This window comes from Topomyia yanbarensis, chromosome 2 (assembly GCF_030247195.1).
Source record: "Topomyia yanbarensis strain Yona2022 chromosome 2, ASM3024719v1, whole genome shotgun sequence".
NCBI classification, from domain to species: domain Eukaryota; kingdom Metazoa; phylum Arthropoda; class Insecta; order Diptera; family Culicidae; genus Topomyia; species Topomyia yanbarensis.
In genome coordinates, this window is record NC_080671.1 from 16,659,563 (window position 1) to 16,683,853 (window position 24,291).

A 24,291-nucleotide genomic window follows, 5' to 3' on the forward strand; every position below is an offset into this window, starting at 1 on the left:
AACGCAAACGTGCCTCATCAAATAAACGAATTGAATAAAAAAACACCTGGACTGCGACAATCAAAGAAAGTGAAACATTAGAGCATCTACTCCGCGAAGCCTTTTGATATTTGGACTGCAGTTCCTAACTGAGAAGAGTGTGTATCTTAATAATGACAATCACTCATCAATAGTGATATGTCATAGTAGATAGTACACTTAGATTAAGAAAGAGGCATACCACAATGGATCGAAATACTTGTCGCAGTGGTTCATCTCCTACTAAAAAAATACTTAGCTTTAATATTTTTATTTATTCGAAATTTCGCAACTTACTGACTGTGTTTTACGAGCCTACCGCTTTTCCTAACTTGAAAACACAATTTAAAATTATAGTAATTTTTTGGATCAAGAGAAAAAGTAAAAACATGCTCAAGAAAGGATTTACTCATTCGTTTTCGAGCTCTCCATCGAGACAGAGGTTGTTTTTTCTAGTCCGTAGTGCTGTGTGAGGCGATAAAGAATAGTTTTAATCCGCATTCAAGGTTATTTTGCCAGTTCGGTTCGGTCCTCAGTCTTTTGTTCGCGTGTGAGGATTAAACAATAGCCAGCTGTATAAGCTGGATCGGTTCGTCGTTGGACACCAGTTTAAAGCTAAGTAGTTTTTGTCTTTTGTAACACATTTATTGCTTTCTTCCGTCTGCGCGGGCGCTGACCCCGTGCGTTGACGTTTTCTATGGTTCCCTCTCCGGATGGTCAAATGGAAGTTGAATCGGGTTCAACTTGTAAGGCTCCCCCCCGGCCCAAATGCTATCCAGAACTCTCAACTGGTCCATTTGTGGTCTTCTTTCGGCCCAAGACTAAATCACTGAATCTTCTTCAGATTTCTAGAGACCTGACGGAACGGTTCTCGGCTGTGACCGAAATTTCAAAGGTCCGCTCGGACAAGATAAGGGTGTTGCTAGCCAACTCAAAGCAGGCAAACGATATTGCTTGCTGTGAGCACTTTACGCGGGATTATAACGTGTATATTCCGGCGGTAAGAGTACAATCCGAAGGCGTCGTAACCGATGAGAGTTTGACGTGCGAGGATCTGCTGAAGTACGGGGTTGGCCGATTCAGAGACCGCTTACTTCAGCCAGTTAAAATATTTGAGTGCAAACGTTTGCACTCAGTAGTGGTTGCGGGGGATGGTTCAAAAACGTACCCCCAATCAAACTCTTATCGGGTGACCTTCGCTGGTACCGCTTTGCCAAATTTCGTCCTCTTGCACAAGGTTCGTCTGCCTGTGCGTCTGTTTGTGCCGCGGGTCATGAATTGCACAAAGTGTAAACAACTGGGTCACACAGCCACCCATTGTAGCAATAAGGCCCGCTGTGGAAAATGCGGGGAGAATCATCTAGATGATTCGTGCAGTAAGCAAGCCGAAAAGTGTCCTTACTGTGCGGAGAGTCTGCATGATATCTCGGCATGTCCCGCGTACAAACTACGCGGGGATAAACTGAAACGTTCCCTTGCGGGACGATCCAAACATTCTTTCGCAGAAATGTTAAAGAATGCTACGCCACCATCCTCAGCAAACATCTATACTCACTTGCCTCCTGACGAGGGCGAGGCTGGTAACCCACAAGAGGGAACATCTACTAGGGTGCCTAGAATTTATAGGAAGAGGAGGAACATTTCCTCTCGTAAAGTTCCTTGTAAAGGCCAGAAGGTGTCCCTTGACGGGGCTCCGAAAGTGACATCTATTGGAAGTGTTGCAACCAAACCGAAGCAATTAGCTCCTGGTCTCGGAGGATTAAGCTCAGAGAAGGAGTTCCCAGCACTTCCAGGAACATCAAAAATCCCAAGTGTTCCTTTGTTTCAGTTCGAGAGTAATCACAGCACTGGAATTATAAAACTCTCGGACATAGTGGACTGGATAATAAAAACTTTCAATATTACTGATCCTATTAAAAGTCTTATGTTAGCTTTTCTCCCTACAGTGAGAACATTTTTGAAGCAGTTGACTGCTAAATGGCCCCTCCTCTCAGCGATTGTATCCTTCGATGGCTAACTCATCGAACGAGGTCACGGATTTGATCACTGTTCTACAGTGGAATTGCAGAAGTATCATCCCGAAAATCGATTCCTTCAAAATTTTAATAAATAATGTGAGTTGCGATGCATTTGCATTATGTGAAACTTGGTTAACTTCCGACATCGATCTCAACTTCCACGACTTTAATATTATTCGCCTGGATCGAGATACCCCCTATGGAGGAGTGCTTTTGGGGATCAAAAAGTGCTATTCCTTCTACAGAATTAACCTTCCCTCGATAACAGGTATTGAAGTTGTCGCTTGTCAAGTAACAACCAAAGGCAAAAGCCTTTGCATAGCTTCCATATATATTCCCCCCAACACCGCGGTTGGGCACCGACGGCTACAAGACATCTTAGAATCCCTGCCAGCACCGCGACTAGTTTTAGGAGACTTTAACTCTCACGGTACAGCATGGGGTTGCCTCTATGATGATAACCGGTCTTCTTTAATTCAGGATCTTTGCGATAACTTCAATTTGACAATTTTAAACACGGGTGAAATGACACGGATTCCTGCTCCTCCAGCGCGCCCGAGCGCCTTAGACTTGTCCCTTTGCTCAACATCGCTGCGGTTAAATTGCACGTGGAAGGTAATTCCTGATCCCCCCGGCAGCGACCATCTGCCGATTGTAGTCTCAATCAATAACGGTTCAAGGCCATTGAAATCAATCAATATTTCGTATGACCTCACACGAAATATCGATTGGAAGAGCTATGCTGCCGCGATATCCGACAACATCGAATCTACCCAAGAACTTCCTCCGGAGGAAGAGTACAGCTTTTTGGCTGGCTTGATTCTCGACAGCGCGAATCAAGCTCAGACTAGGCCAGTACCCGGCGCGAACATACAAAAACGTTCTCCCAATCCCTGGTGGGATAAAGAGTGCTCAGACGTGTACGCAGAGAAGGCCGCCGCGTTTAAGACCTTCCGGAACGACGGGTTACCCGCTAGTTTTCGACAGTACGCGACGTTAGACAAGCGAATGAAGAGTTTGATGAAAGCCAAAAAACGCGGTTATTGGCGCCGGTTCGTCGACGGATTAACGAGAGAAACATCGATGAGCACTCTTTGGGGAACAGCCCGACGTATGCGAAATCGAAACAGTACTAATGAGAGCGTGGAATATTCAAACCGTTGGATATTCGATTTCGCCAAGAAGGTTTGTCCGGATTCCGCCCCGGCACAGAAGATTTACCGCGCCGCGTCTCCTCACGATAGCGCGAACGAAACACCTTTTTCGATGGTGGAGTTCTCACTTGCTCTCTTGTCGTGTAACAATAAAGCTCCGGGGCCAGACAGAATCAAATTCAACTTGTTGAAGAATCTGCCTGACTCTGCCAAGAGACGCTTGTTGAACTTATTTAATAAGTTTCTCGAGGCTAACATTGTCCCACTCGATTGGAGACAAGTGAAGGTCATCGCCATCCAAAAACCAGGAAAACCAGCCTCCGACCACAATTCGTACCGTCCGATCGCAATGCTATCCTGTATCCGGAAGTTGTTCGAGAAAATGATCCTATCCCGCCTCGACAATTGGGTCGAAGCAAATGGCTTACTGTCAGATACACAATTTGGTTTTCGCAAGGGCAAAGGGACGAACGATTGTCTTGCGTTGCTCTCAACTGAAATTCAAACGGCCTATGCTAGCAAAGAGCAGATGGCATCAGTGTTCCTAGATATTAAGGGGGCTTTTGATTCAGTTTCGATCAACATTCTTTCAGAGAAGCTGCACCAGCATGGTCTTTCAGCGACTTTAAACAACTTTTTACTAAACTTGTTGTCGGAAAAGCACATGCATTTTTCGCATGGTGACTTATCGACATCACGATTTAGCTACATGGGCCTTCCCCAGGGCTCATGTCTAAGCCCCCTTTTATACAATTTCTATGTCAACGACATTGATGAATGTCTTGACAATTCCTGCACGTTAAGGCAACTTGCAGACGATGGCGTGGTGTCTGTTACGGGACCCAAAGCTGTCGATCTACAAGGACCATTACAGAATACCTTGGACAATTTGTCTGCTTGGGCTATTAAGCTGGGTATCGAATTCTCCACGGAGAAAACTGAGCTAGTTGTATTTTCAAGGAAGCGTGAACCAGCACAACTACAGCTCCTATTAATGGGTCAAACTATCGCTCAGGTCTTCACAGTAAAATATCTAGGGGTCTGGTTCGACTCGAAAGGTACTTGGGGATGCCATATTCGGTATCTGAAACAGAAATGCCAGCAAAGGATCAACTTTCTTCGTACAATAACCGGAACATGGTGGGGTGCCCACCCAGGAGACCTAATTAGGTTGTATCAAACAACGATACTGTCGGTAATGGAATACGGATGCTTCTGCTTTCGCTCCACCGCGAACATACATTTCATCAAACTCGAAAGAATTCAGTATCGTTGTTTGCGTATCGCCTTAGGGTGCATGCAGTCGACCCATACGATGAGTCTCGAAGTGCTGTCGGGCGTTCTCCCGTTGAAAAATCGATTTTGGGAACTCTCATATCGATTGCTCATTCGATGCGATATCTTGAACCCGGTCGTGATTGAAAATTTCGAAAGGCTTGTTGAGCTCAATTCTCAGACCCGTTTCATGTCCCTGTACTTTGACTACATGGCGCAGAATATTAACCCATCTTCTTACAATCCCAACCGTGTGCATTTCATAAATACTTCTGAATCTACTGTTTTCTTCGACACATCCATGAAAGACGAGATTAGTGGAATTCCGGACCACATACGCCCACAAGTGGTTCCAAACATTTTTTTTAATAAATTCCGAGAAGTCGACTGTTCTAAGATGTTTTATACTGACGGATCAAAACTCGAAGGATCCACTGGCTTCGGTATTTTCAATCAAAAGTTCACCGCCTCCTACAAACTCAGTGACCCTGCTTCAGTTTACGCCGCAGAACTAGCTGCCATTCAGTATACCCTTGGAGTCATTGAAACATTACCCGCAGGCCATTACTTCATCGTTTCGGATAGCCTCAGTTCCATTGACGCTATTCGCTCGATGAAACATGGAAAGCACTCCTCGTATTTTTTGGGGAAAATACGGGAGCTACTGAGTGCTTTATCTGACAACTCTTTCCAGATTACCTTGGTATGGGTCCCTTCTCATTGCTCCATTCCGGGCAATGAGAAGGCAGACTCCTTAGCTAAGGTGGGTGCCTTAGAAGGAGACGTTTACGAAAGACCAATTTGCTTCAGCGAATTTTTCAGTATTACTCATCAGAGAACCCTCGAAAGTTGGCAAACTTCGTGAAGCAGTGGAGAGCTGGGAAGGTGGCTACATTCGATAATCCCTAAGGTATCGACGAAACCTTGGTTCAAGGGGATGGATGTGGGTCGTGACTTCATTCGTGTGATGTCCCGACTCATGGCAAACCATTACACGCTGGATGCACATCTCCGGCGTATTGGGCTCGTGGATAGTGGTATCTGCGCTTGTGGCGACGGCTATCACGACATCGAGCACATTGTCTGGGCGTGCACCGAGTATAGTTCCGCTAGGTCTCGGCTAATGGATACCCTGCGGGCCCGAGGAAGACCAACCAACGTCCCGGTTCGAGATGTGCTGGCAAGCCGCGATGTCCTCTATATGTCCCTTTTATACACCTTTGTGAAAACCATCAATATACAAGTCTAACTGCCCCTTGTTAATTTTCTTATCATTCTCAGAACCCTCTTCCACCTGTATCAAAGCATCTGTATCGAATGAGCCAACAAACACGGGACCTACGGCACGAACATAACACGCTTAACTCGAAATGTAGCCGATCCACATCTGAGCCGTACTACGAAATCGTCTGGAAAAACCCCTGCCATTTTGAGGAGGACCACCCGGCGTCCCAGTACATGATTCCCCTGATGAAGGCCACCCGAGTTTGTGATCCATCCGTTGATCTCACGATGCCTGAAACTGAAATAATTTTCTCTCCCTGCCATCTTTGTCTACCCTCCCTCCCCTGACTCTTATACCCAGAAGTAACACCCCTACCCCCCCCAATATCATCACGAAGCATTTAGCTCTTCTTGTCTCTTCTAGTTTTAACTATTATATTATATAATCTCGTTGAAAATGCCCAACTCTACTACCCACAAAAATAACTATAATTACGAATCTTTACAAAATTCAATCATGTCCTCTAGTTATTCCTAGTTTTAAGTTAGTCGTAAAAAATTGTCCCCCTTAGTTAAACATTATTGCTCCAATTATCTCACTGATAAAAATGTCAAACCATATTGCCACAAAAACTAAATGACCCCCCTAATCTTACGAAAATAATATTATCCCCTTGTGTAGATATATAAGATAGCTATAAAATCGCATTTGTTTCATTTTAAAAAAAATCAATATGTAATCCCCTAGTTTTAAGCAATTTAAAATGTAAAACAAAACAAAATTGGCACCTTTAAGCTAACGCAACGTGCCTTATCAAATAAACGATTTGAATAAAAAAAAAAAAAGGATTTACTCGAATTCAGTCTTGTTCGTCTGCTAGAGCCCATCAAACATATGTTCATATTTGGCGGATAAAATCGGGGTTTCAATGTATTATAATAGATATTCAGCATTCGAAGTAGTTTCTTGTGAAAGAGTGTAGAACGACTTTGTTTCTACTTGAAGTCAGCGGCGTAGCCAGAAATTCGGTTTGGAGAAAATCGATTTTACTGTTCAAACGGCATAATTCTGAAACCGTAATTTTTGAAGTTTTAAAATTATGCAGAATTAATTTTTCAGAAAATAGTAACAGAGTTCGCGTCTTTAGCGAATTTGTTGACTCTTTATTGTAGTCATGAATATTAACCTGAGAAAAATCACCATAAATACTTCTTGGACGATATACCGTCAAAATTATTTTATCAAATGATGCGCTGTTTAACGTTTGTAAAACTCATCGAATATACTAAACCTCCGAAATTGGCGGTTTCAAAATGATGCTATCTTGACCTTAAATTACTGTTTTTGAACATTTGACCTGTACATATAATTGGTCATACAACAAAAATCAAATGCTCATCAAAATCGATCAGAACCTGCTAGAGTCGAATGGAAATCGTCATTTTTCATAAATTTCTCTCTACATTCGGAAAGTGTTATCCTCGTTATTAATCATATTACGTTTTCGTCTCAACTCGACGCATTCCCAAAATATAAACCTGTTTTAATCCACCTAGTGGTGCAATTGTGCTTTTCTCATTTGACCAGACTACGCTTCCATGGCTGCTTATGTTCAATACAATGGTGGAAATGAATATTACATGTTCAGTACGATTTGCACATACATACAATGGATCGACAGCCGCGATCTTGAGATACTATGTGTTACTGAAACATCGCTTGAAACCAGCGGCGGATCATGGAGAAAGATCCGGGAGGTCCAGGTCTTGCCGAAAATTATCAACTTGTTAAGAAATTTTAAACTAGTTTTAATTTTAAAGTAGCAACCCCTCACTACATACTTCCTCTGGGCCGGTATGATTGGCGATTTTTAGAGTGATTGCATAACCTTTCTCTATGAGAAAGGCAAAAATGTACCAAAGTCCAAAAAATTCAATTTTTGTCAAACATTATTTTTTTCGAGTTTACATCAAATCTCAATGTTTCATTCATTTTTAAGTCATTTGGCATCAAAAATACAAATTTGATTTTGAAAATTTTTCATTTCAGTTTTTATGGGAATTTGCTGTGTGATTGCACTCTTCAACTCGTAACTCCGGAACCGAGACTAACTTTGTGCAAATCGGTGCAGCCATCTCTGAGAAACAGAGGTCACATTTTTTTTCCTTATACACACAATCATATTCCGATCTCGACGAACTGAGTCGATTGGCATATGACACTCGGCCCTCCGGGTTGGGATTAGATTGACGAATTTTAGAGTGAATGAGAAAGGCAAAAACATTTATAGCAAATGTTGAAAGTTATGCGTTTTTTTGGTGAGCAGTTCTATGTTTCATAGACATTAAATCAATTGTAACTTCGCTTCCTATTAAATAAAGACCCTTATTACAGTACATCTCTACAAAAGCGAGCTCAATTTGAAAAGAAATCTGAGGATTATGATTGATTACAGAACTCTGGAATTTTCTATTGGAATATTTTCAGGCAGGAATTTGATATTGATGCTATTAGACAACTGTGAAATCAAGACCAATAGATCAGTTACATATCAGGACCCCATTCCGACAATTTATCAAAAGTCCTCATGATGTTTACAACAACAGGTTATCAATGTACGGATCAGATAATTGTTATTGTAATATTGAATTAAATCAGTCTGCATCAATAAATTTTCAACTTCAATCCAATTTTTTTTGTGGGTGTGGTGGGGGGAGGGGCGTTGTATGGTGTTAAACCCCAAAACCTTCTCTTGGCAACGCCGTTGCTTGGAGTTATTTATTTCGCTTTTCATTTTCCGATATGTTTCAGATCGATCCGATGGTCATGAGTTAGAAAAATTGCAGTCAGAAGGTTCGCACAAATGAACATTTTTGCACTGATAAGTTATCAAGATCCTTCCAGACAACTTGGAAGTATTCGGTGATTATTTCTAGCGGTTGTAGATAGAAAAATGAAATACAAAATTCGTTTTATCGAAATAATGTTTGGCTTATTTCAATGGATTACTACTATAATGAATAGGCGACGAAGAGTTATCAACAAACAACAAGCCATAACTTTTAAAGTATTCAAAATAGATATTTGAAGTCTTCAATAAAGTTATTCGCAAAAGTAAGGGCTACAAATTTGCTGAAGGCATCATTTCGATATAATCACTTCCAAGAAAATTTGTGAAAATATCTCACTCGTCGGGAATAAATCAGCAAAAGCACAATACCAAAAGAAAGGGCATATTGCCTCCATTAAATTCTCCGAAGATACTATTGATCTAAAATAAACCGTTTTGGCGTTAATAATAGATTACATGTTTTTGGTCATATTTCTGGCAATGGGAAATGATAAAAATCTTTCGTCCTCATTTAATGTTTAATATCTCTTTTAATAATAGTCCGATTTCAACAATCTTGTTCGAAAGGTATTCGTATAAGCTGCCTAAAAATATATAAAGTGTTAATCTATGTTATCAATTTCGGCAGATTATTTAAAAAAACTGCAAAAAACGCCATTTTTACACATTCAAACATTCATATCTTAAAAACTAAACATCAGAATCGAAAACAAATTAATAACGTTCTTACTGTTTGATAGGTCTTTCATTTAAAATTGGTTTGCATAAGATCGGTTCAGCCATTGCTGAGAAACACGAATGAGAGTTTGTCCGTTACATACACACAGACACATACACATACATACATTGTCCCAAATCGTCGAGCTGAGTCGATTGGTATATAAGACTCGGCCCTTCGGGCCTCGGAACAAATCTTGAAAGTTTGAGCGAATTCTATACATTTCTTTTATAAGGAATGTAAAAGGAATTAATTTCTCCGTTCAAATAAATTTCAGATTATTTCTTATAAACCCTCAAAATATCGGTGTTACTTTCCCATCGAAATAATAGAACGTAAGTATTCCTTATAATAAGAAGTTAAGTATTCGACATCCAAACTCCTCACGAATGACTTTCTATGTCATTTGTTTAATGCCTACTGTGTGTATTTAGTTCGTTTTGCACTTTGGAATTTAAATTGTTTCAGATACACCAATTAAATGAATTAAGTAGGTACGTAAACGTTTCATGTATTGACATAACCATGAAAGTCGTAATCGATCAGCCAAGTGAATTTGACAAGCATTGAGAAAAGCATGGGGTTTCTACTCTTTTTCACACGAGTAATGATTCTCTCTGCTATAATCGAATAGGTAACAGCCGAAGTCGAAGCCGTCAACACCCCCTACGGGCTTACACCCTGGAGGTAAGAAGTCACAGACAATCGAGTTTAAAAAAAATACGCGTAACACAAACGCTCCAAGTATACGCGATCACTCTCAGCGTGCAACGTTCATAACTCCCCATTTATCAGCCAGCAAGCAGCGCCACAGTGGTGGAACTAGTTTCGCTGTATCGCGAACTCATCTCATATGTGATCTCTCTCACATACTAATTGACACGCGGTGTGAGACTGTACCAGGCAAAATTACAGAATTCCAGTTTGTCTCGTAAAACCAACGGGATTCCCCGGAAAGCTTGGCCATTCTGCAAGTGACGTTCTGATTTCAGTCTCCCCTCTGACATGCTACTGTTCGGATCTACGATTGTGTTATTCTTAGGACTGCTTTCGGAAACCACTGCCGGTAAGTTTTTTTTATTATTATTGTTCATTGAATACGGTCATAGGTCGAGGACAATTTTTCTAAAACACACTTTACTTATCAGCTGGCAGCTGCGGTCAGAAGAAAGCAATCGCTCAACAGTTTATAGCCCATGGCTACCGAGCGTTGGCAGGATCGTGGCCCTGGCACGGTGCCATGTTCATCCGGATGCAGCGATCATCGGCTTACGCGTGTGGGGTAACGATCCTGACGGAACAGTTCGTTATCACTGCGCAGCACTGTACGATTGATCCGGCCGAGAGGCAAAGACTACCGGCGAGTCGGGCTTTCGTCAAGATTGGAGTGACTAATTTGGACGCTCCGGAAAAGCATGCCCAGCAGCACGATGTGGACAGGATTATACGGCACGAGGGGTACGATGATATTACGTTTGAGGATGATATTGCGCTGCTGAAGTTGTACACTGAGATTACGTACTCCAGTCATGTACAGCCAATTTGTTTGTGGCCGGGGGATAGATCGTTGAAGAAAATTGTGAATCAAATTGGATACATTGCCGGTTGGGGGTTGGACGAGAATTTTGGGTTACCGAAAGATTTAAACGAAGCGACTATGCCGATTGTGTCCAAAAAGGATTGTATCGATAGTGATCCAGATCATTACTCGAAGGTGTTCCATGAAGCGAAAACGTTCTGCGCAGGTTACGGGAATGGAACTGCGGCAGGTCCCGGTGATAGCGGAGGTGGCATGTTCCTGCGAGTCGGTAATCACTGGGTGCTGCGGGGAATTGTAAGCAATGGCAAGACTGATCCGAATACTTTGAAAGTTATAAGTACCAGCTATCTGGTGCTAATGGACGCTGCTTATTATATTGATTGGATTCGGTCGCATGTTACTATTATGACGACGATTGAGATTGATGAGGAACCGGTGGAAGCTCCAGCGGCAAGCTCCCCGTCGGGTGGACAGGCAAATCTTCTTGGAATTGCGCAATGCGGGAAGGATGCTTATCCTCTGGGCACACCAGAGGAGCTTAAGCGATCCCTCAACCAGTACCCGTGGTTGGCGGTGATTGAATTTGTGAATGTGAACAATCGTGTACTGGAGGACATGTGTCATGGAGTTTTGATTCATCCGAGCTTCCTTTTAACGGCTGCACATTGCGTGCAACGTAGGAGACTTTCCACCATGTAAGTAGGATTAAAAAGCTAGCAGATTTGGTGAAGTTCATAAATTTTATCCTTCTTTCAGACGCTCAATCCGACTCAATGACTATCGTCTTGACACGGTGAATGATATTTTTGAAGTTGACGGAAAAACTATTAGGACAACCTCAGAACGAATCCCGGTTGTTGGCGTTTCGGTTCACGGCGATTATAACAATCCAAAGTACACAAACAACATCGCCCTGGTAAAACTGGGTCGACCGACAATGATGACTCCGATCTGCCTTCCGACGAAGGGATCTTCACTGCCCACTAACAAATTAATGAGTATAGTCGGGTGGAAAAAGCATGAGCGACCGGAGAAGCATCTGATACGAAATGTAGTTCAGTTGACTGATTTCAATGCTTGCAGAAGAAAGTACACTGAAGTCAGCATTCAGTTGGATACAACCGGTGGTCAGATTTGCAGCACCTACAGTCATGCCGATGATGATGAAAACTGCTCCCATTACATGGGATCCGCTCCCTTCCAGTACGTTAGGAATGGTCCGAGGGAAGGACGTTACTTCCTGGCAGCGATTTCCAGCTTTGGACATTCGAACTGCAAAAGAGAAGACTACTCCGACGTGTTCACCAATGTGGTCCACTACAGTGATTGGATCTACGATAAGGTGAAGCAAAATGAGTGAACGTAGATGCGACGGTACTATAAAATACGTAATTTGAATAATTTTAATTTTGAATTTTTTTAACGCGAGAAATGAGCCTCAACTTCCATCTCCAAGGCAGTATAAAATTATCTGAGCTTTCACAACCGGATACGAGCGACCCCCATAATGAAGCTTTTTATCTTGAGCCAAGGATCAGTTTTCCCAACCGTACAACAAAAAAAAAAAACAGATGCCTTCGCCATCCTGTCACAACATCGGTTCAAATTGAAACGTTATAAATTCAGTTGTTCGCCGTATTCCCGAGCACACAAAGCTCGCTTGATCTGGATCAACCGTGGATCAGCCGCAGTTCCCCCTCCCCCACACTCATCTATTGCGCTCTGGCCGGGTCGGGTTTGGGGAGGTCTTGCGACTTAATTGAATCATTAATTTCCGGCCTAGGAGAATAAATCTTGCCTCGCATCGCATTGGGTAGGTACACCTCGTGCTAACGATTTCTGCTTCGTCCAAGCCTGTTATTCGCTTTCAAAAGAAATTGTGGATGATCCTGAGATTGCGATCAGACTCTCCTCGAGAGCTGCATGACTTTAGAAGTCGCACTTCCAGTGCACGGGACAATTTAGCCAATTAACTTTTCATTGAAAGTGTCCTCTGGTCCCCCGCTCCTCCGTTGCTCGTGCTATCTTTCTTTCTCTCGCTCTTTTTTGTTTCTTTGTGAAAGTGAAAAACAGGTGAATGAAAGCCCTAGTCCATGTTGCCTCTGGAAGGGTGCACTCGCAGAAGAAGACCGATGTCGATTAACCTGACAACGGTCGGAGACACGCGATCATCGCCGGTCGGTTTGAATGAAGCTAGCCATAGAGCTATAAAGTGGAGGCACTAAATTGGAATCCGACTCCGGAGGGGCAGAGTAAAAAAAAATTGTAACAGAAACCCGCGACAATGCCATCAAGCAAGCGAGAGGTGGTAAGCTCGCGGGGGTGAAAATATCAACACGAGACGATTGTAATAGACCGAACCGAAACCTATGTCCGTAAATTCCGACGATCAACCGCAGCAGCAGCAGCAGCAGCGCCATTGCCTCACGCCACCACCCCCTCTGCTAACAAGAGAAAAGTGAGAAGTTGCGGCGGAGGATCTGTGTGCCCGGGTCTTACATCCGCATCATTCCGCGTGACGGTTGAATGAGCCCGAAGCCGAACCCGTCTCATCAGAGTGAAATTAAAAGCCACAAAAGGTCTCCGGCTGTCGGTGGACCAGAGATGGCTGGCGTGCGCTGATTTGACGCGATGCTTCCGGTGACGCGTGACAGACAAACTGATGAGCGGCAAGGTTTGTCATCTTCCATCTATTTCTCCTATTCAGATCTGTAGGTACTGTGACGAAGGGAATTTTCGTGAAATTTGATGAATAACGGAGCCCCGAGATGCTACTCGTTCAGATGGGCAGGGGGATGGTGACAAGAGGGTTGCGCTATTTTGTTATAGGATAGCTTTTATGTGAGATTGATTAAGTTTGGCACGATCGTGGTTTAGTTTGGTGATGAGTACCAATTTAAATAATTTCAGCTCGTTGCCAAAAATGCAGGACAATTTGTAATGATACGATTTGGTTGTTGGTATATGTTCCGTGTCTATATTTTGTTTTAGTAGTCTGTGGGTTTTTGTAGAATGAAAAATGTTTTTTTCTTTGTCCGACGTTACGATGCAAGTTAGAATCATCTTTAGGGGATACTATGTTCGGAGACATAAAACTATTTACATAACAATTAGATCGACACAACATACAAGACATTACTTACAATGACTTATTTCATTCCCCGTGGTTTTCGTCGTTTTGCAAAGCGACGGTAGTTGGTACATTGGCTGTTCGATCGGTTAAAAAAACTTGAATTGCTTTGTAGAAAGCCGAGGCTGTTGCGGTGAAGCTGATACTGTCGGGAATAGGTGATGGCATCATCACAGTTACTCTATGGCGGAGTGGTTAACGCACCCAACTAGAGACTGTGAGATCGCAGGTTCGATTCCTGCTTTTCTCAGTGTTTCCAACAAAAAGGTGAATTTCACCGTTTCTTCATTCTCACCGTTCCGATCATTGTTTCTCTGTCTGTTTTCCAGTGGACACGTTTCTCTGGAAGTCGCGCAAATGACCCACTGAACAAGCAGCCGTAGCCAAGGATGCAAAATTCCTACCCCTTCTGCGGCTGTAGTTTTTCTGCCTACATTCTCATTTCTCTTTCGACGCTGCTGTCGTTCGCTATTGCAGGACGCCCAGCGCTGTACGGCAGTCTGTAAGCAAAGCAGTAACATGACAAAAGAATACTGCCCCCAGTACAGCCACTAGACGCGAGCGATACAGCTTCTCTTTCCTTATTTTACACTTTTTAATATTTTTAATCTAATCAATATTTTCAATCACAAACGACGACAATGAATGCTGTTCGTTTACGCAACGACCGACATCAACGCTTTCGTGTGCGGACATCTCCCTTTGACTACGCAGAGAAAAGTGTACAACGCGAGAGAACAAACTTTACTACGCCTCACTCTCACCGAGCAGTCGGAGTACAGCAGCAAAACAAAAATGTATTCTACTGCTGTACGGGAAAATGTACTCGGTTTGGCTACCGTTCTGGCAAGAGCTCTAGTGATGCGTCGCTGTAGCGGCTTGTGCAAATGTAAATATACCGAAAAAAATGTAGTTCACCGGTACCTTTGGCATCCCTGGCCGTAGCTGCTCTAAGACGATTTCGCTAGATTTCCAGAGCAGCGTGCACTAGCGCAACTGCCGGAAGGTTAAAAATCCTATCCGTTTACGCACTATTATGAATCGGTCACTTGTAGAAGATCCTAGCAGTCCAGGTCCTTACCTTCAATTTTCGCCTAAAAAACAAACTCATTTACACTACAAGCTCTACGGCTCATACTCTAGTAATATAAGGAAGCGCACTCCCTTCCCGCGATTCACGCGATCTTTCAAAAGCCCATACGAATATGCAAGCATATTTAAACAAAAGTTAGTTACAACACGACGTACACACCCTTACATTCAAACCCGTTAGCATACAAACGCTCGAGCTCTGCGTGATAATACAACCCTGGTCACAAACACGAACGTGCATTTGCGATCACCAACGCAAACATGTACCCGCGATCTTGGATGTCCCTGCGATTAAGCGCTCGTGTTAACATCGACGAATTTATGAACGCGTTCACAAATGCCTTCATGCCTTCAGTTGAACCATTCTCAAAAATTACGCTCGTATACACTAGACAACAAGTTTCAGGTCGACATTTGCCGGAAATTCTTGTGATACAGTGGAACTCTTCAAGTATCTAAACCGTACATTCAACATTAAACATCAGACTCGCGGTCCGCGCGAACATTCAAGAACCAACTTGAAAAAAAACTGTTATACGATCGCATTTATACACGTGAAGTTTCATATAAGCTAGCACACGCAACATACAAACGCTGGCGTTTTCAAACACGGTAACATACAAAAGACCGAACCCTTCGCGTTAATCTAGGCACATTTACGCCCGTAATCTCGAAAACCTGAGAACATCCAGGTGATTAAGCAGTCTTTCCACATGAACATCGAACACAATGTTCTCTCTAGTTCTGTGCTCATCTTAAACCCACATTTCGTGTACAAACACCCCAATGCATAGACACAACCGCACACCATGTTCTTACACGGTGTTCGTACACATAGGACACTAGCCCTCTCCTTTCCCCACACGCCATCATTAGCGCTGACTTGTTCTGCTCCGTGAGTATTTCTCTTGTGTACGCACACGGTGTACGTTCACGATGTTAAAACCTAAGTTTGCACATCGTTCGCTTGGGTTCACTGTTCGAGGAAAACCTGTGCACAAAGGCAAAGCATGTTTGGGTATATATAAACTCCCGAGGGGATATTGTGATAACCTAACGGAGGGATTCCATGAGAAACCGGCCGACCGCAAAATATGACCATCGTCGATTCGAACGAAACTGTGTTCGGTTTATGAATCTCCATGATTTTTTCTGGCAATTTCAATATTCTGATGCAAGGACAATTTTTCAAAAGGGCGTAGACGTTTCAACGTGCAATAATTTCAATTTTTTTTGTTCGATTACACTATTTTATACAGTATAACTATCTGAGAACGAAATACAGGAAATGAATACTTCTGCATGAAAAAAATGTTGTGTCATTTTTCACAAAAACAAAAATTTATGATAAAAATTCAAATTGCAAAAAACCAATTTTTTCTAATTTTTTATATTTTGTCAACAAAAATCTAAAGAGAAAAAAAAACATTTTGAGTGTAATTTCATGATGGAGAAATTATCAGCAAAAAAGTTTTTCTAACAATAACTTAATACATGTGTTTAAATTTCATACTAATAGACATACAAAACTGTAATTTTATTACAGAATATAATTCTAAGTATCATTTTAAATCAAAATGCGTTTAACAAATATCTTCCAAAATGCGATAGTTTTCGAGATATTTGAAATTTTGCTCCAACAAAAACAATTAATTCATGTAATTATGTCCTTTTTAAAAGTTATTAGCGTTACCCCATCATAAATTGTCAAAAGTTTAATGTTTATCGTTTTAGAGACATAAAAGAAGCTTTTTCAGTGTATTTGGATCATGGAGAAGCTTTTAATTAAAAAGTTTTCCTAACAACTTTTGTCAAATTTTTATAACTCATACTATTTGCAGTCAAAAGTATAATTTTATTTTTGAATATGATTCTAAACGCCATTTTAAATCAAAGTGCTCTCGAGATATTTTAAAATTTGTTTTAACAACACAATTATTTTGTTTTATTATGACCTTTTCAGAAGTTATTCGCGTTTCTCCATTGACAAAAATTAGGTTTTCGTAAGGCCCATAACATTTTCTATAACTTTCCCATTGACATCGAGGCGATATTGTAAACCGTTTGAAAGCTATACAAAAACAATCAAATGATCTGATGACTAGACTGGTTGAATTATATTTTGGTTGTTTTCATATAGCTTTCAAATGGTTTACAATATCGCCTTCACGTCAATGGGAAAGTTACAGGAAATGTTAAGGGCCTTACGAAAAACTAATTGTTGTTGATGGAGAAACGCGAATCACTTAGGAAAAGGTCGTAATAAAACAAAATAATTGTGTTGTTAAAACAAAATTTAAAATATCTTGAGAACTACTACATCTCAGAAAATTTTTGTTATAAGAATTTTTATTTAAAATGTCGTTTAGAATCATATTCAAAAATAAAATTGTAATTTTGACTGCAAATAGTATGAATTAAACAAATCTATCAAAAGTTGTTGTTAGGAAAACTTTTTAATTAAAAGCTTCTCCATGATCCAAATACACTGAAAAAGCTTCTTTTATGTCTTTAAACCAATAAACATTAGACTTTTGACAATTTATGATGGGTAAATGCAAATAACTTTAAAAAGGACATAATTACATGAATTAATTGTTGGAGCAAAATTCCAAATATCTCGAAAACTGTCGTATTTTGGAAAATATTTGTTAAATGCATTTTGATTTAAAATGATACTTAGAATTATATTCTGTAATAAAATTCCTTTTTTGTATGTCAATTAGTATGAAATTTAAAAACATGTATAAAGTTATTGTTAGAAAAACTTTTTTGCTGATAATTTCTCCATCATAAAATTTCATTCAAAATGTTTTTTTTTCTCTTTAAATTTTTTTGACAAAATATAAAAAATTAGAAACAATATGTTTTTTTGTAATTTAAATTTTTATCATAAATTTTTGTTTTTGTGAAAAATGACACAACATTTTTTTCAGTGTATATTTTTTTCGTGCAGAAGTTTTTATTACCTGTAACTCATTTTTAGATAGTTTTACTCTATAAAGTAGTGTAAATCATTGCACGTAGAAACGTTTACGCCCTTTTAAAAAATTACGCTTGAGTCAAAATAATCTTACTGACTGTGGAAAATGTTTAGTCTTCCATGCCGGTTGAACCTAAAAAGTTTTATCGGAATCTAAGATGGTCGGTCACGATTTTAGAGATTTTCGGACGGACCTTCGTGGAATTCCTCAATTGACAACACCCCTGAAGAGATATTGTCATTCCAACTGGGCCTAAACCACTTTAGGTTCATAAACTTTCGCTGCCATTTTTTGGAAGCCATATTTCAGTTCATAACCCATTTCCGACAAAAATTTCGAAGATCGGTAGACGATACTGCAAAAATACTACTATGTTACTATGTTTTTTAATTGCCGCAAGGTTCTACTATGTTCTAGGCGAGGATTTGTGAAGTTTCTTTTGCCGGCGATACAACATGATGGTGAGTTATGTTCTATCAAAGACCATGCGGTAGACTTGAGTGCAACGCTCAACTCCTACTTAGCAGAAGGTAAAAGACTCTTCACATTTCCTTTTTATCATAAAATGTGAGCCTGCCTAGTCCTAGTATTCCGTTCTAAGTTTATAACTGATTCGCTCTAGAATACCTATCCGTCTTTCAATTACATTGCTTTCGTACTACTGTATTTTATCTGTAATTGACTTGATTCTCAGAACTTACCAGCAAACCGTCCGCGAACAAGGCTTATAGAAATGTAGCCTCATAGAAACATCAGAGCTCTTCAAACATTCCTTGTAAACATTCCTTATTTTGGTGAAGGTTTTATGGTTCGACAATAAAACAGAAGTGTCCTGTCTTTCCACCTATCTCCTCCAATTTCTATTTCAACCAGGTACAGCTTTGTTCGTTATCCGGAGAGAAACAAACAATACCATACTTTAAGCCAAACCCACTGAAACTGGGAATGAAAGAGCTATGAGGGTTTGAAAAGAGACACTCGTGAAGATCTTTTAACAGATCATCCTTCAGCGCAATCGAAAAGTGACCTTTCTCCAACCTTGCTTGCACTCGGTAAGTATTGAGACTTGAAGACTCTGTACAATGAGCCGATGCGTTGTTGAAGAGATCACCTCTGCGATTATACTCCTTTTCTTTAATATTGATTGAAGAATTTTCCCATTTTTAAGGAATTAGAAGGAGCACGCTTCCCGCAATTGATCTTCTATCGAAGTCCACACATTAAATCCATTTCTTTACTACAACTTATTCAAAAATGAATCAATGCATCGTAGAACCCCAAGAGGTTGCTACATTTTGATGTTTAAATGATCAAAGACGATGTACCTATGTTTAGAAAAGAACGTTTCGAGCTCGTTGGGGCTAGTTTGCTAACTCATGCGTAATACCGTTAGAGCAGAGAGTTACATCGAACATCTCTTCTCTACCGGATCGTGCGAATGTTGGGTAATTTCCTATATTAAAAAGGTGCTGCTTAACTAGTCCATCAATTCTGTGCCTCTAAAATTGATATCAATTTATGTGGTGTATATTTGCATCACTGACGATTATGAGTGGAAATCCATTTCTGCCACAGAATGATGCAACCCTTTTAAAGTCATCGAAAGGAGATGATTCATGATGCGGCAGATATTACGAACAATAGACGTATTTCCTGTTTATGTTATCAACAGTCATATTCACTGTGGCTGCAAAAATATCGCGAGTTGCAAGGTCGGATAAAAGATATGCGTCAATAGCACTATTCACATGTTTACATGCACGAGGCATTTCACGTGGATTTAAAATACCATTTTTGTTGAAAGCTACGAAGATGGGCTTAACTCATTTATGCCCATGTTGTTTGTGGACAACAACGTTTTTAAGCAGCTATAACTTACACGGATCAGCTCTAGAACTGAAGTTATTGCAAATAGTCTGATTGGATTTCGATGAAGCAGTGCTGCCAGGGACAGTTTACGTTGACGACGGAAAATGTTTTTTTTTCATATATCTTCGTTATGGTGCAATATGTTTGAAAACTGATAAAACTTATCAATTTAGATTGTCGTTGGCTACGTTTTCCACGTAATTGGACTATTGTAATTATTCTAGGAGAATTGTATTGAGCATTAGAAGGTAGAAATTGACCAGCTTCTAGCACTGCCATGGAAGCACCTATTTTTATTAAAATAGGCTTTTCGTATTTCTTGACCCCACTGTTTTCAAGAAAACATAGTTTTGAAACCCTACATTCACTAGAAAAAAGTTGGGCATGAAAGGGTTAAGTAGCTTACTAGCATAGAAATTTTCCATTCAAATGCGGCTGTTTTACCAAAGCTTTTTCTTCCCTCAACAAAACGATATAGATTCATAGATGCAGTACGTTCATGCTGAAGACAAATGTGTGCTACTCTAATCAGCACCGATAAGAGCATTGCACATTTCATCACCGGTACTTATTGTACAGCAATTAATGCTTCCCTGTTTTATAGTAGGTACAGCAAAATTTTTCACAATGCAAATTTCTAAATGAAGAACTTTCAGTTCAAAATCTATGATAGTCACGTTCAGTCGATTTACGCTCACCTATAGGACGAATGTATGTCAAATTGGAAAACTATGTTTGTTTTAATAATTATCTATGAGGATAAGTTATCATTTTTTCATATTGGCGGAAAAGGTCATCCAAACATTCAAAAACATTTATACGGATAAGTGCGCAATGTTTCGAAAAAACCCGACCCGACCCGTACCCGATGATAAAAAACCCCGAACCCGCTCCGATTCCTACGGGTATGGGTTCGGGTCTGGTATTGGGTAAAAATACCCGTACCCGCCCATCTCTAATCGGGAGAAATACCACCGTCGAGGAACTCTCAGCACCAGCCAGCAGATAAAATACTTGCAACGAGTAGTGCCAAGCACGATAAAAAGTCCTGCGAAAATGACTGTGAAGAAATGTAAATCATTATGGTCGACATCTCTGGATCGGCTTGTGCTTTAACAGGTGACGATATTTGTAGTACAAATGAGTTGGTCAGGTATACCGTGAAGGTTGGACAGCAAGCAACAGCAAGCGAGTAACACAAAATAAAAAGTGCAAGATCACAATTCCCCCAGTAGTAACGCCTAACGGTTGGCCCGCATGGAGATACAAGAGGTAGGGGAATTATGGGTAAAACCGACACCTTAAGCTTAACAATTTTGCTGAGTTGCCACAAAACCAATAAAATTATAATTTTTATGCAGAATTCTTCTTCAGAAAATTCTTAATAAGACTTAATTTTTTCAGCTCTTCAAAAATTAATTTCATTAAAAATTATTGGTTGTAAAACTTGGAAAACAAAATGACTCTTTGTAGGCACTGCGGGTAAAACCGATACCCCATAGGGGTAAGATGGACACCCCCTTTAATTTATTTTCTCTCCACTTTATTAAAATCTTTATCTTTATTAAAAATGAGATAAATGCGTGATTAATAAAGTGTGAGTATGTATGATGCAAACATGTGCTTTTTATTGCTTCATCATGTAGTGAGGGGAAGAAAGTTCGAAAGCGTACTACTATAAATAAGACTATTTTATGCTATAGGATTATTTATTGATATGAGTATTTCCAAATAATCCTTGCGCACATCATTGCAACCTCCAGTGTCATTTTATTTCGTAATAAAAGATTTGCAAGCGTTCTACGTTCTGCCAATCGGATTCATTCACTTATAACTTATAACACAAACTAACTATCTATCTAAAACTGTTGTTTTCTCAAGGAAGCGTGATCCAGCTCAGCTTCAGCTTCAATTGGTTGGTAGAACGATAGCCCAAGTCCTGACTTTTAAATACCTTGGAATTTGGTTCGATTCTAAAGGCACATGGGGAGGCCACATTAGATATCTAATAACGAAATGCCAACAAAGGATAAATTTTCTGCGAACAATAACTGGATCATGGTGGGGTTCTCATCCAAGTGACATGATAAGATTGTATCAAACAACAATACTTTCAGTAATGGAATATGGGTGCTTCTGTTTCCGTTCAGCTGCGAACACTCACATTATTAAACTGGAACGGATACAGTATCGTTGTTTACGAATTGCCCTAGGTTGCATGCAGTCGACCCATACAATGAGTCTTGAAGTACTAGCGGGAGTTCTTCCTTTAAAAGACCGATTCTGGGATCTCTCTTCTCGTTTACTTATTCGATGTGAGGTTATGAACCCACTGGTAATTGAAAATTTTGAAAGACTTGTCGAGCTTCAACCCCAAACCAGATTCATGACAGTGTATTTCAATCACATGTCACAAGAAATAACGCCTGCTAGGTATGTTCCCACATACGTCAATATACTAGATATTCCTGAATCCACTTTATTCTTCGACACGTCCATGCAAGCAGAGATTCGTGGAATTCCGGATCATCTACGCTCGCGGGAGATCCATAAAATATTCACAAGTAAATATCAACACATAGACTGCCTTAAAATGTTTTACACTGATGGGTCACGAATCAGTGAGGCCACTGGTTTCGGTATTTTCAACAATAATTTTTCAATTTCTCTCAAACTTGCAGAACCCGCCTCTGTTTATATAGCGGAACTAGCAGCAGTTCACTATAGTTTGCAAATAATTAATACTTTAACCCCGAACCATTACTTTATCCTCACTGATAGTCTCAGCACAATTGCAGCTCTACGCTCAAAGAGGATTGATAATCACGATCCATTCTTTTTGGTGAAGATACGAGAATCTCTGAGTAACCTGACAAGAAAATGTTATAAATTTACCCTAGTGTGGCTCCCCGCCCATTGCTCTATTGCGGGCAATGAGAAAGCTGATAATTTAGCCAAGATTGGTGCACTAGATGGTGAAATATATGAAAGACCCATCGCTTACAATGAATTTTATAGCGCTTCTCGACAGAGGACACTTGCTAGTTGGCAAACATCTTGGGACAATGGAGATATGGGACGATGGCTACACTCAATTATCCCTAAAGTATCAACGAAGGCATGGTTCAAAGGATTGGATGTAAGTCGGGACTTCATCCGTGTGATGTCTAGGCTCATGTCCAATCATTATACTTTAGATGCGCATCTCCGTCGTATTGGGCTCGCTGAGGGTAATCATTGTGCTTGTGGAGAAGGTTACCATGACATTGAGCATGTTGTTTGGTCCTGCACTGAATATCGTGAAGCCAGATCACAATTAGTAGATTCTTTACAAGTCCGAGGAAGACCAATCCATGTTCCTGTTAGAGACATCCTGGCGTATCGCGATCCTCTATACATGGAACTTATCTATCATTTTCTAAAAACAGCGTCTGTCAGAATTTAATTAAATTCATCTCCTCATACTCTCATCCAAGGCTAATCATTCACCAATTAAAGTGTCCTAGAATATTTAGTTTTTAAATTTAGACAATAACAGAAAAAAAGTAAATAAATACACCCGAAAATACTAGATCATTATGAAATACAACAATGTAAGGAAAAAAGCAAACAATAAAGTGATTTCAGTGTTAGTTTTAGACAAAGTACTAGTATAGTTAAAATTAGTCTTAAGGATTTTTGTAACGTGCTATGTAAAAAAAAGAAACTGGCGTAAAAAGCTTTTGCAAATGCCGTGTCAAATAAACGTATGGAAAAAAAAAATCTATCTAAAACTATCTTTTTCGGATTTGATTTTTCGGACTCTGATCATCAACGATCTATTGGGGTATACATAAGATCATTGTCTCATTGTGATAAAGTTCGTCTATGACAAACCAAGAGAACACTAGAAATTCGATTTGATGAGCTTTTTGCAGAAATAGCAAAACCTTCGATAGAATCAGATAAGCAAAAATTCCAATTTTTGATTTTTAAAGAGCCTTACAAGAAATAAACACAATCAAAGTTTTTCTGTGTATTTCTGCTATTACTATAGTGTGTTAATATTGAAGTGTCCCCCCAGATCCCCAGCATTTTGTAATGAATCACAAGTATACACAACCATCTTAACAGCGTGTCGGTTTTACCCTAACTGCGCACATTTCTGTATAAAAGCAATTAAAAATATTGAATTTCTCAAACTCGTTTTCAATGCACCTAGCAGTGTTTCGAAATTTCAAAATCAGTTACCTATTTCTGCCTGTATTTACCGAAACCGACATTGAGATTCAACGCCTCCCTCATGCATTTACTTTCCCACTGACTGAAATTTCATGCAGAATCGAATGCTTGAGTGCAGAGGAAATATAAATTCATTCACCAACCAAAGCATTCATTTGTTATTATGTCGACAGTTTGAAGGCAGAATTTAGCATCT

At 40.2% G+C, this 24,291-nt stretch overlaps 2 protein-coding genes across 8 annotated transcripts in view; one reads left to right on the forward strand and one right to left on the reverse strand.

Annotated features, from left to right (window-relative positions):
- The window catches only part of LOC131681687 (histone-lysine N-methyltransferase MECOM-like), a 315,403-nt gene that overhangs the window by 15,282 nt on the left and 275,830 nt on the right, over positions 1 to 24,291 (reverse strand). The window lies entirely within an intron of this gene.
- LOC131681686 (polyserase-2-like) lies at positions 10,081 to 12,206 on the forward strand. Its single transcript, XM_058962643.1, has 3 exons — positions 10,081 to 10,325; positions 10,408 to 11,494; positions 11,556 to 12,206. The coding sequence occupies exons 1-3, from the start codon at positions 10,265 to 10,267 to the stop codon at positions 12,157 to 12,159; spliced, it is 1,752 nt and encodes a 583-aa protein (XP_058818626.1). The 5' UTR covers positions 10,081 to 10,264; the 3' UTR covers positions 12,160 to 12,206.

Bases quoted from the DNA above. Each gene is read 5' to 3' on its own strand.
- LOC131681686 (XM_058962643.1), top strand. From the start codon at position 10,265: ATGCTACTGTTCGGATCTACGATTGTGTTATTCTTAGGACTGCTTTCG. The intron at 10,326-10,407 runs GTAAGTTTTTTT...TTTACTTATCAG, and splicing joins GCTTTCGGAAACCACTGCCG to CTGGCAGCTGCGGTCAGAAG. The intron at 11,495-11,555 runs GTAAGTAGGATT...TCCTTCTTTCAG, and splicing joins CGTAGGAGACTTTCCACCAT to ACGCTCAATCCGACTCAATG.